Source organism: Sprattus sprattus, assembly GCF_963457725.1.
Source record: "Sprattus sprattus genome assembly, chromosome: 21".
NCBI lineage: Eukaryota > Metazoa > Chordata > Actinopteri > Clupeiformes > Clupeidae > Sprattus > Sprattus sprattus.
The window spans coordinates 6937346-6949827 of NC_137919.1; the positions used below are offsets into that span (position 1 = coordinate 6937346).

General features: G+C 46.5%; 1 protein-coding gene across 1 annotated transcript in view; it reads left to right on the forward strand.

Annotated features, from left to right (window-relative positions):
- The window catches only part of fxr2 (FMR1 autosomal homolog 2), a 38141-nt gene that overhangs the window by 19785 nt on the left and 5874 nt on the right, over positions 1 to 12482 (forward strand). Inside the window, exons 7-15 of the mRNA XM_080859905.1 lie at positions 224 to 340; positions 1851 to 2021; positions 2239 to 2317; positions 3132 to 3307; positions 3658 to 3744; positions 5829 to 6060; positions 7892 to 8086; positions 10693 to 10899; positions 11583 to 11681. Coding sequence (XP_080716031.1) covers positions 224 to 340; positions 1851 to 2021; positions 2239 to 2317; positions 3132 to 3307; positions 3658 to 3744; positions 5829 to 6060; positions 7892 to 8086; positions 10693 to 10899; positions 11583 to 11681 — 1363 coding nt within the window. The remainder of the gene's footprint in view (positions 1 to 223; positions 341 to 1850; positions 2022 to 2238; positions 2318 to 3131; positions 3308 to 3657; positions 3745 to 5828; positions 6061 to 7891; positions 8087 to 10692; positions 10900 to 11582; positions 11682 to 12482) is intronic.

Here is a 12482-nt window from a genome sequence, read left to right on the forward strand (position 1 = left end):
TAGTTATCCTTTCCTAGTTAACTTAGTAAGCGCTCTTTCTGGATGGAAATGGAAATGTATTTCCATGCTTGCAAAGGAGATGATTGGAAAAAGAGAAGATGCCATATTTGTTTTCCAAGTGTGTTTCAGGTTTGAGAAAGCGGTGTTGCTGATTTGAGTCCTGTCATATTATCTGTCTAATGGATCTCTCTGATCTATTCTCTTTATCTTTTTTATTTTTTAGTCCACGAACGAATCTACAGTGAAGCGCGCCAACCTTCTCAGTGACATGCACTTCCGCAGTATCCGCACTAAACTCATGCTCAAGTCCCGCAATGAAGAGGCAACCAAGCACTTGGAGGTGAGAGCGCGCACTCACACACTCCCTCGCTCACAGACACACCGAACACACACACACACACACACACACACTCTCTCACAGACACAACGAGCGCACACACTCGTACATGCTTGCGCTCTGTCTTTCTCTTATACTCACACACACACACACTCTCACAGACACAACGAGCGCACACACACGCACATGCTTGCGCTCTGTCTTTCTCTTATACTCACGCACAGAGACGCTCTACCTCTCTCGTACACACAGACAAACCCACACACAGAACAATGTGCCAACTCTTACAGTGTTATAATACACATATGCTACCACACATGCACACAGCCACCAGGGTCTTGCTCTTACACTCAAATTAGTCAGATGCAGTCATACACACACACACACACACACACACACACACACACACACACACACACACACACACACACACACACACACACACACACACACAAGTGCATAGTCTCAGACCCACAAATAGATTGGCTCACACGCTCTTATCAGGCATAGACTCACACCAGATGCCATCATTCCCCTACAACAGATCACACACACACACACACACACACACACAGAGATGTAGACATGCACATAAATATGCTTTCTTGACATTCACAATGGCCTGCTTAGATTCACAGCTAGTTGATGGTAGTTTTCCAAAACCACAGATAAATGGAGACTCAGTCAGGCCGTGGTTTTATTTACCATCATGCACATCGAGGGAGAGAAGAGAGGTTTCACAAAGAAGTTTCACCCGCATCTCTTATTAGACGAGGAAACGGACTAACTTGGCTCATGCCACTTGGCTGACAGTAAGGGATGTCAATCATTAGTTCCAGCACTTCATGAAAGTATAAGTGGCTAGCCTGATACAAATGTGAAGAATGGCTGTTATATCTGGGCCCAGAGAATGGGGCTTGCTATGACCTTGCAGGAGACTCACAGGCTGAAAAACAAATTCCACTCCTATCAGCTAGAACAGATTTCAGGCCTGGAGGGTGTAGACTATTCTGTTTTGAACCTACCTCTAATTATGAAACACACAAGATGGATCAGAATGGAAAATAATGATGACGGAAAATACTAGAGAAACGCATTATATTTACTGTACATAAAAATGACAATTCTGGTAAACAACTCTTGCAAAGTAAGCCATGAAACGACTGAAGACGAATATACGAATATACACACACACACACACACACACACACACACACACACTCTCACACACTCTGAGTAAAGTGGGGGCAGCTGGACACCTACACACGTTCACAACAATAAGCCATCAAACACCTGGATGCAGACAAATCAGTCACACACACACACACACACAAGCACACACGCAGTCTCAAGTTGAGTTAGCAGCTGGCGTCTGAACACACTCTGTATCTCTCTGACACACACACACACACCTATACTTGTAGTCACAATAGCATGAAGGCCACCAAGCACCTGGAGACAGACACACACACACGCACACTCATTCATCCCCACCCTGTTTCCTCTCCTACAGACAAGTAAGCAGCTGGCGTCTGCATACCAGGAGGAGGTGAAAGTGAGAGAGGACCTGATGGGATTGGCCATCGGTTCCCATGGCGCCAACATCCAGCAGGCCCGCAAGGTGCCCGGGGTCACCGCCATTGAGCTGGAAGAGGAGAGCTGTACCTTCAGGATCTACGGAGAGGTGTGTGTGTTTCTGTGTGTGTGCGTATATGTGTGCCTTTGTGTACACACATGTACCCAAATTAAGTATCTACCTCTCTGTTTAACAAGGGTGTGTATGTGTGAGTGTGTGCAAGAATGTTTGAGTTGGGTGTGTTGGTTTGCTGTTCTCATGTAAATATTTCTGTCTGTGTGTGTGTGTGTGTGTGTGTGTGTGTGTGTGTGTGTGTTCATCATAGACCCCAGATGCCGTGAAGCAGGCCAGAGTTTATCTTGAGTTCAAAGAAGACGCCTTTCAGGTGCCCAGAAACCTTGTTGGTAAGTGATGCTTCAGACACACACACACACACACACACTCCCTCACAGACACCGAACACACACACCAACTAGCCTCCTCTCCGCTTGTCCAGACGAGACCAAGTCACATCTACCTCGAGCAGCCAAACCAGCCTCATCCCAAGTCAAGCAGCCCAACCAGCCTCATCCCATTCGGAGGCTCATTGAAATGGACTGAGATTACTATAAGATAGAACTTGTTTGAAACCACATTTCTATTCATGTATTTAGTAAGTGCTTTTATCCATCAGAATGGGGGTCCCCTGGGTATCAAACACCTCACCAAGGTGCTCTGGCATCGAAGACACAAGAGCAACTACTGGAGTTTCCTTTTGAAAAGAGCCTGAATCAGTATTTCCCCAGTTGTCCTTTTTAAACAGATAAAAAGTCTTGTTCAACTGATTGATAAATAGTTGGGAATTTGTACAAGTACAACAGCAGTGAAATGGGATTGCAACAATCACACACGTGATGAATAAATAGCTTGAATCGGAAGTCTTTTGAAGATGGATATTAATCAGTCCGAGACCGTATACTCTCAGTCCTCTTTTTTAAACATATAGATCGTCTTGTTCAACTGATCAATAAACACTCGGGAGTTTGTTGCAATCCCATTTCAGTGCTGCTGTAGTTGAACTTGTAATAAATCTCTTGACTATTGACTCTTGTCAAGGTGCATATTTGATCTATATCCTCAGTGCTCTCTCTCTGGCCCTCTTCTTCTCTTCCTCCTCTACTCTCTCCCCTTTCCTCCTCCCTCTCTCCTCTCCTCTGCTTTCGCTCGTTTCCCCCTCAGGTAAAGTGATCGGCAAGAGTGGCAAGATCATCCAGGAGATCGTGGACAAGTCCGGCGTGGTGCGGGTGCGGATCGAGGGGGACAACGACAAAAAGGAGGGAGGCCGAGAGGGGACGGGCAGGGAGGGGACCGGCCGAGAGGCGCCCCGCAGAGAAGCCCCAGCAGGCAGCCAAGAGGCATGTGGACTTCTTCAGCTGAATAACACCAAAGCAGACAAACACACCTGTGGAAGCTCAGTGTATTTCTTTCTCTCATACATCTTATAAAATTTATGACTTGGAGTCACACTGAAATAAATAAATAGAAAACACCTCACACATCACCTCATAAATAAGTTCAGTAACTTATTTATGAGTTGCCCCTAACAAAGAAATACAGTCAGCTTCCACACATCAACTTTTTGGAACCTTGACAAACATGGCCGATGTGCAGTGCACATTGAAAGTGTTCTTCTGTAAATTCCCTGTGTTTATTCTCTCTTGTTCTCCCTCTCCTCCTGTTCTGTTTCCTCTTGTCTTTCTCGCAGGGAATGGTTCCGTTCATCTTCGTGGGAACTAAGGAGAACATCAGTAACGCACAGGCACTGCTGGAGTACCATGTGGCATACCTACAGGTGTGTGTGTGTGTGTGTGTGTGTGTGTGTGTGTGTGTGTGTGTGTGTGTGTGTGTGTGTGTGTGTGTGTGTGTGTGTGTGTGTGTTGGCCCTTGTGTAAGTTTTGTCTGCGTGCACACACACACACACACCTGTGGGTGTCTGGTGTGTGTGTGTTTTTGTCTGTGTCAGTGTGTCTGAATTTGTGTCAATCGTCACGTAACTAGCAAACTGATCATCTGCTGTAGTTTCCCTACATTATTCGTGCCATAGACTAATGAATGATTAAGCCAGGAGGCCTATAACGAGCGCTGTGCAGGGCAGCAGCACGTGGAGCTAAATGGAGAGGGGTAGGAACTGTCGGAACATTCTAGAAGGGTCACCTGACTCCGCACTCTCACAGGAAGGAAGGTGCTGACCGGGTCTGATTTACCCTTTTGACTCACCCCCTCCGCCCCTCACCCCCTCCGCCCATCCGGTATAAATAGCCCCTCTCCAACAGCCCTGCTTTGGGGGGTAGGGGTCGGAGCTGTGCAGAGTGGGGCTTTTAGGCCTATCAGAGCTCCCTCAGCCTCCCAGAATAACCCCCAGCGTCAGCCTCCACCCCCAGCTTCACCCAACCAGCCTGACTCGCACCCACCCCCACCCCCACCCTCCCACCCCCCATTTCAGCTGTTGGAAGGGCCAGCAGCTGTTGCATTCTTAAGTGACCCCCCCAATTTATACACGCACACACACACACACACACACATACACACACACATGCAACATTACTTACACACACACACACATTTATATGCTAACTCAATCACACATACACACACACACACACACTCACACATGCACACACACACACACACACTTACTTTATCCTTGTCTCATCTGCCCACATTTCACCACCACTACCTGCTGCCGGTTAAACAAACGTGCACACTCACACCCAGTCACGCACACACACGGACACACACTCTTACACACACTTAGTCGCTCCCGGTCTCACCTGCCTACATCTCACCAACTCCAACTGCTGCCAGTGCACTTCAGTACCAACCCCCCCCCCCCCACACACACACCCACACACACACACACCCAGTGGCCCCCATAGATCACCTCTGTCTCACAGTTCCACAGAAAGGAGATGACCAAGCCCTGGCGTCCTATAGGTGTACACTGGCGCCGGTGTCAGTGTCAGTTCACATACACACACACACACACTCATTCATTCACACACACACACACACACACACACACACACACACACACACACACACACATAGACACTTACACACACACTCATTCACACACGCACACACACACACACACAACCACACACACACATACACACACACACACACACATAGACACATACACACACACACTCATACATACACACTCATTCACACATACACACACACACACAACCACACACGCTGTCATATACACACACCCACACACACACACGAACAGTCTTCACTCTGGCACTTCTCCCCAGGTTTATAAACAGCAGCTGCTCTCCGTCAACAGGAGGATCATAAACACCATTCTGAACTGCCTCTGGCTTGAGCCCGTGTTTTATATTGAGACAGTCATGTGGCTATTTGTTTGTTTTTAGTTCCGATGAGTGTTTGCTTATGTGATTGTGAGCTTGTGTATTGGTTTGGTAGCACTGAATGTGTCTACAACACGTATTGCATAGGAATGCGTGGGTGTTTGTTTGGACACACATGCTGACCTCCCCTCTCTTATCTGTAAAGAGGAACTGTGTGTTTGTGTGTGTGTGTGTGTGTGTGCGTGTGTGCATAAACATGTGCAAACACGAAACACGAACATGAGTGTGTTCATGTGTGTGTGTTCATGCATGAGTTTGTGTGTGTTCATGTATGAGTGTGTCTGTGTTCTTGTATGAGTGTGTCCATGTGTGTGTGCGTTCATATATGAGCGTGTTCGTGTTTCGTATATGTGTGTGTCTGTGTGTGTGTGTTGTATATGGGTGTGTGTGTTCATATATGAGTGTGTGTGTTTTGTATATGGGTGTGTGTGTTCATATATGAGTGTGTGTGTGTGTTCATGCGTGTATCCCCCTGACCGCTACTCCGTCCTAACAGGAAGTTGAGCAGCTGCGTCTGGAGCGTCTCCAGATTGACGAGCAGCTCCGTCAGATCGGCGTGGGCTACCGCGCTCCCGCCAGGGGCTCCGGACCGGGCGGGGCGACCGGTGAACGCGAGCGGGGCTACCAGACGGACGACAGCGGCAACTCCGCCAACCTGCACACCTCCCGCACCTACGGGGGCCGAGGCCGTGGACGCAGGACCTCCAACACCCAGTACTCCGGCTACGGTGAGCAAACTACATTTCCCATGAGTGCTTTGTCTTGCCTAGGCCATGATGCACGTAAGGGGGTTCGACTTTAGGGGGTTTACTTCAGCCAGTTAGTGACTGCTGTTTCCATGTGTAGTTACTGTGGTCATTGGCAATGCAGAATTCGTAATCCAGGCTTTTGATTTTTTATATATATATTTTTGTGGTGCCAAAACTTACCGCTATGAAACAAGTTGACGGCAGACATTTTTGTACCCCCTGGGTTGAGGTATTTGGCATAGCATTGGCCATTGAAAGCAACCTGTGAAGGGATCAGAGAAAATAAACTCCATTTCCCATCATCCACCTTCATTGAACCCAGAAGAAATCCTATCAGACATTTAAATGATTGACAGATTGATACAGGCCAGACCTGAAAATGTATTTCATGATATAGTAATGACATTTTAAGTTCTTCATGCACATTTGGGTTGTGCCGATGGACGATATAATCGCAAATTTTAAGCTCTACCGCTGGAATGTAATTTAATCCTACAATACTAATCAGAATATTGTCCGAAGACACGCAACACGTGTTTAAGAGTACCCAAAGTTAAAATGTTAGCAGAAAAAAAATTAGGAAAAAAAACTCATATTTACATCCACACTCACACATGCATGGCCAGAGCCAGTGATGACTTTTGTTTTAATTCCTGACACCTCGTGTGAGCTGCATAGCAGTAAGTGATTAGGATTGTCGGTCTGAGGTTACCACACATTCACACACGCACACATTCCCCCCCCCGACGAGACGATATCATCATCCATCATGATGTTTCAATGTTAACATTGTCTTCTGCCAAATAAGGAGACATCGCCCAACCCTAATGCACATATCTTTAAAAACTGTTATTCCAGTTTATTCTGGTCTTTTTTTTCTAAGAATTGCCGTATACGGGAAATAGTCTGACAGATGCAGGCAAGCCGTCAAGGCCCTCGGTCCTGCAGAGTCGGTGAAAAAGCAAAAGATTTATGGGTGTCATGATGGCATGCTTGGCGTTGACCCGTGGTAACATGTAGGGTGAAGTGCTTGGAGCCAGGTGCACTGAAGCCTTGGGTGTGATTTACTTGGAAATGAAATACATCCCATAAATGGCCTTTTAAGAGCCACTAGGGAAACGAGAGAAGTGTGCTGAGTGGTGTTTGTGTGTTTGCCCACAGTCTTACCACCGTAACAGCCAACCCCCCCCCCCATAATTGTGCACATGCAAAGTAATTAGCAGAGGACCAGTTAATACAGCTGTCATTTTGGATGCAGATTACAGAGCCTCTGTCTAGTTATCCGATCATAAAGTCGGTTCAGTATGAGTATCATGCTTTAATGATCACCTCCATCTTGTGGCCAAGGATCCTGTGTACTGCGATGCATACTGCGATGCCTTCTCACTTCTGACTGCATCTGTGGCGTGGAGAAAGAGCAGTCTTCCAACCCAGCCTCTGATACACACACACACACACACACACACACACACCAAGCCTTCTCACTTCTGACCGCATCTGTGGCGTAGAGAAAGAGCAGTCTTCCAACCCAGCCTCTGATTCACACACACACACACACACCAAGCCTTCCCACTTCTGACCACATCTGTGGCATAGAGAAAGAGCAGTCTTCCATCCCAGCCTCTGATTCAGCTCTGCAAGGTTGTGGCCCTGGCCAGAGATAAGGGGGACGACGGCTCTCTCTCTGAACCACACAGCTACACAGCTGAGTCCCTGTGGATGACTGACCTGTCTGTGGTCCTGTGTGCACGTGTCAACCTGTCTCTCTGCGTGTCTCAACCTGTCTGTCTGCGCGTCTCATCCGTCACAGGCACTAACTCCGAGCTCTCCAACGCTTCCGAGTCGGAGGAGGTGGCAGAGAGGGAGAGGGACGCGCGACCCCGCGGGGTGGAGAGGGGTGGCGGGGACGAGCGCGGAGCCCGCCGGGGGGGCAGAGGGCGCGGATCCAGCACTGGGAGGGGGCGCGGAGGAGCAGGCCCACGCCAGAACAACTCCATCAGCTCAGGTGAGGATGGCCAGTCACACTTTCACACACACACACACACACATACACACACACACACACACACACACACACACACACACACACGCACTCTCACACATATATACACACACTCTCTCTATCTCTCTCTCACTCACACACTCACTCACACCGACACACGCACCGACACACACACCGACACACACACCGACACACATGTATATATACACACACTGTCAAACACTCTCACACACACACTCTCTCACACACACTCTCTCACACACACACACACACACACTCTCACACACACACTCTCATGTCCATCGTCATTTTTGACCCACCATCACGATGGATGAGGCCCCCCCCCCCCCCCCCGGTCTAGGTTACAGCTTTTCTTCGTTTTTCCCACGTCAAACATTTTATGTTATTCACGTTAACTAAGCCTGCTCCTGCGTCGGGAAACTTGCTCATTGTCAACAGAAATATGACGTTCAACTTTAGCGAAAGCATTAACTTCAGTGCAATGGCTACAAAATAGAATAGACACGAAGGTGTTGATATAAACACATTTATTAAAAGTTGAACAACAAATAGAAACACAATGGCATTTACCTTTTTTACTGCAAAAGCTTTCAAATAATTCGTCATGCACTTCACGGATATCACAAAATATATAGGCTAAGAGCAAGAAAATAATAAAACAAACAAACATAAAGCATGACTTACATGTAAGCCTACCAAAATGCGATAAACTGTAATAACTTAAAAGGTTTACAGGGCCGACACGAGTGCAGCCTAATTATTTCCAAATTATTTACATGTCTGTTTCTGGCAAAAAAAAATAAAATATTGACCTTGTCTGGCTTTAATAAGCTGCGGATTGGGGTGACCACACTACCCGCGGTGCTGAAAACTCTCTCTGAAGGCGTGCTGGTAGCGCATATGCAGAGATCCTTCCCTGAGCGCACGGACACGTTGATCGTTGCATATTCTTCAGGATGGTGAACACGCAGGTGATCGCTTGGATTTGTTGTCTGTCCGTCTTTGGCACGGACCACAGTTGCGCAAATCTTAGACACATTTATTTAAATCTTTTGGCAGCCCACGCTCATCTGGTTCAAAACCAAAGAAATTCCAAATAGGCGAAGTGGTGCCCTTTTTTCCAACCAACTCCTGCGTCATGGTAGGTTACCAGCTGTTGAATGTTGAAACAGTTGAAATGAAATGAGCCTCTCTAACGGAATAAAACGGACGCTTTTAACCGTTAAGATCCAAAAGGAATAGAACGGCAGCTTTTTATAACGCGCAGCGCGCCAAAGCACAAGAGGGCATTAGTAAAACAAAATATAGCCTATAGTTTTAAACGTATTACCATTACATTGCCGTTGTTAGAAGATTATTCATATATATTTAATGCTTGCCTAAATATTTATTGTTGCTTGTCACCATGTTGGTTATTAATAGTATTATTATTGAGTCATTACAAAAAACTCATATTTACATCCACACTCGCACATGCATGGCCAGAGCCAGTGATGACTTTTGTTTTAATTCCTGACACCTCGTGTGAGCTGCATAGCAGTAAGTGATTAGGATTGTCGGTCTGAGGCTACCACACATTCACACACGCAAACATTCACAAACACACACACACACACACACACACCCCCCGACGAGACGATATCATCGTCCATCACGATGTTTCAATGTAAACATCGTCTTCTGCCAAATAAGGAGACATCGCCCAACCCTACACTCTCACATATATTAGGGCTGTCAATAGATTAAAAAAAATGAAGTAATTAATCTCACATTTTGAAATTCATTAATCTAGATTAATCGCCATTAAATTATTAGTGTTTGACCCTGAAAACCGGCAAAAACGCTATAGTTTACATATGCACGGTAAATTTTAAATAAAGACGACGCCGCCAGTATATTTGAATCCAGCATGTAATGCTTAATGCTCTGGTTTCTCTCATGTAAGTTAAAATTTCTTAAATCTGGGCTCTTTTAAAGGTAATTCGATGGTGCATGGAGCCAACTAGGTGTCAGTTTTGAATTTGACCCTGAAAACCGGCAAAAACGCTATAGTTTACAAATGCACGGCGAATTTTAAATAAGGACTACCGCCGCCAGTATATTTGAATCCAGCGATATACATGTAAGGCTTAATGCTCTGGTTTCTCTCATGTAAGTTAAAATTTCTTAAATCTGGGCTCTTTTTAAAGGTAATTCGATGGTGCATGGAGCCAGCTAGGTGTCAGTTTTGCTGTGTTGAATCTTGATTCTTAAAAATGAGTATATATTCATACAGTGTAATGTCAACAGATAGCTCTATTATAATTATTATTTCTGCATGCTAACTATTAGCACACTAGCTTAGTCAGGAGAGTTTAGCTCTGATAAGGCACAGCAATTGTTCACGATTTTAGTAACGTGCTGCATTTCACTTAACATGTCAGTCACTCCCAGGCTCTGAGCACTCCATTGATGAGAATACAAATGCACCTGCTCCCCCTGTGCTGACATTGTTTCTCTCTGTCTCTCCCCCTCTCTCTGTCTCTCTCTCTGTCTCTCTCCCTCTCCCTCTCTCTCTCTCTCTCACTCTCTCTCTCTCTCCACCCCAGTGCTGAGGGATCCTGACAGTAACCCGTACTCTCTGCTGGAGGGCGAGGGCGAGCCAGGTGTCGACACTGACGCCAGCGAGGGACCCGGGAGCGGTAACGACCGCAGGAGACGCTCACGCCGCCGCCGTACCGACCAGGAGCCCAGCGTCATGGATGCCGCCGCCAACGAGTCAGACGGCCAGGCCCCTGCCAGTGAGAACGGATTAGGTGAGGTCAAGTGTTAAAGGTCACACTCGTTATCCTGTCCAGTCAGGAAAGCAATAGTATCAGTATTGACATTGTGGCGCAAGCAGTAGCCCCGACCACATTCAGGCTTGACGCCCATGGAGGACACGGGTTCGAATCCGGCCCGTTGTCATTTCTCCAGTCCACTCCCCACCTCTTCTCCCTCTCATGTCCTGTCCCACTCTTCACTGATCTATCAATTAAAGGCATAAAAAGCCCAAAATGAATTCTTAAAAAAAAAAAAAAATGGTCACACTCCCTTATCCTGCCTCACTCAGGAAAGCAATAGTGTCAGTATTGACATCAGTGCTTGGTGTTGACGCTTTAGTGGAACTTATTTATCTTAAATTCGTTCCCGATCTTGGTCCCAATCCAATGGTGGCACTAGGTATCGCTATTGGTACTGTTGTCCTGCACTTCTTTATAGTGTTATCAGTGCAGTAGCCGTTAAGAAATAGATGTTTGTTGTAATTTTTTTCTAGCTTGTGCTATGCCCTATGGTGTGTGGGTAATGTAGTCTGCTTATAGGAGTTCTGTATTATAATCATTCTGAAATCATGAGCAATAATTGATCGTTAACAATAAAACATGATTTCTGTTTTCCTGACGCTCATATTTTTGCGTCTTTTTCTCTCTTCCCCCTGCCTTATCTTTCATCATTTCAGAGGACGATGGCAAACCCCAGCGCCGAAACAGGAGCCGTCGCCGCCGTAACCGTGCCAACCGTCCCGAGGGTGGATCCACCAGCCGTGACAGACAGCCAGGTGAGAGAAGAGAGAGAGGCGGGGACGGAAAGATGGGGAGAGGGAGAGAGAGAGAGAGTGAAAGAGATTTTGAGAGGGACTGTGAGAGAGAGGGATGATTAGAGCAAGCTTCCAGAGTACGAATAATGGAACCATTTAACCTCCTAGTGAGAATGAATTAGTTTTTCTGAAAGGCTGTGCAGGTGCGACAATATTAATTGAAAAACGAGAAAAGGAAGGGATGGGGAGAGAAGACTCTGATTGACAGGTAGAGAAGACTCTGATTGACAAGGAGAGAAGACTCTGATTGACAAGGAGAGAAGACTCTGATTGACAGGGAGAGAAGACTCTGATTGACAGGTAGAGAAGACTCTGATTGACAGGGAGAGAAGACTCTGATTGACAGGTAGAGAAGACTCTGATTGACAGGTAGAGAAGACTCTGATTGACAGGGAGAGAAGACTGATTGACAGGGAGAGAAGAGACTGATTGACAGGGAGAGAAGACTCTGATTGACAGGGAGAGAAGAGATTGGTTGACAGTGAGAGAAGAGATTGATTGACAGGGAGAGAAGACTCTGATTGACAGGGAGAGAAGACTCTGATTGACAGGGAGAGAAGACTCTGATTGACAGGGAGAGAAGAGATTGGTTGACAGTGAGAGAAGAGATTGATTGACAGGGAGAGAAGACTCTGATTGACAGGGAGAGAAGACTCTGATTGACAGGGAGAGAAGACTCTGATTGACAGGGAGAGAAGAGACTGATTGACAGGGAGAGAAGACTCTGATTGACAGGGAGAGAAGACTCTGATTGACAGGGAG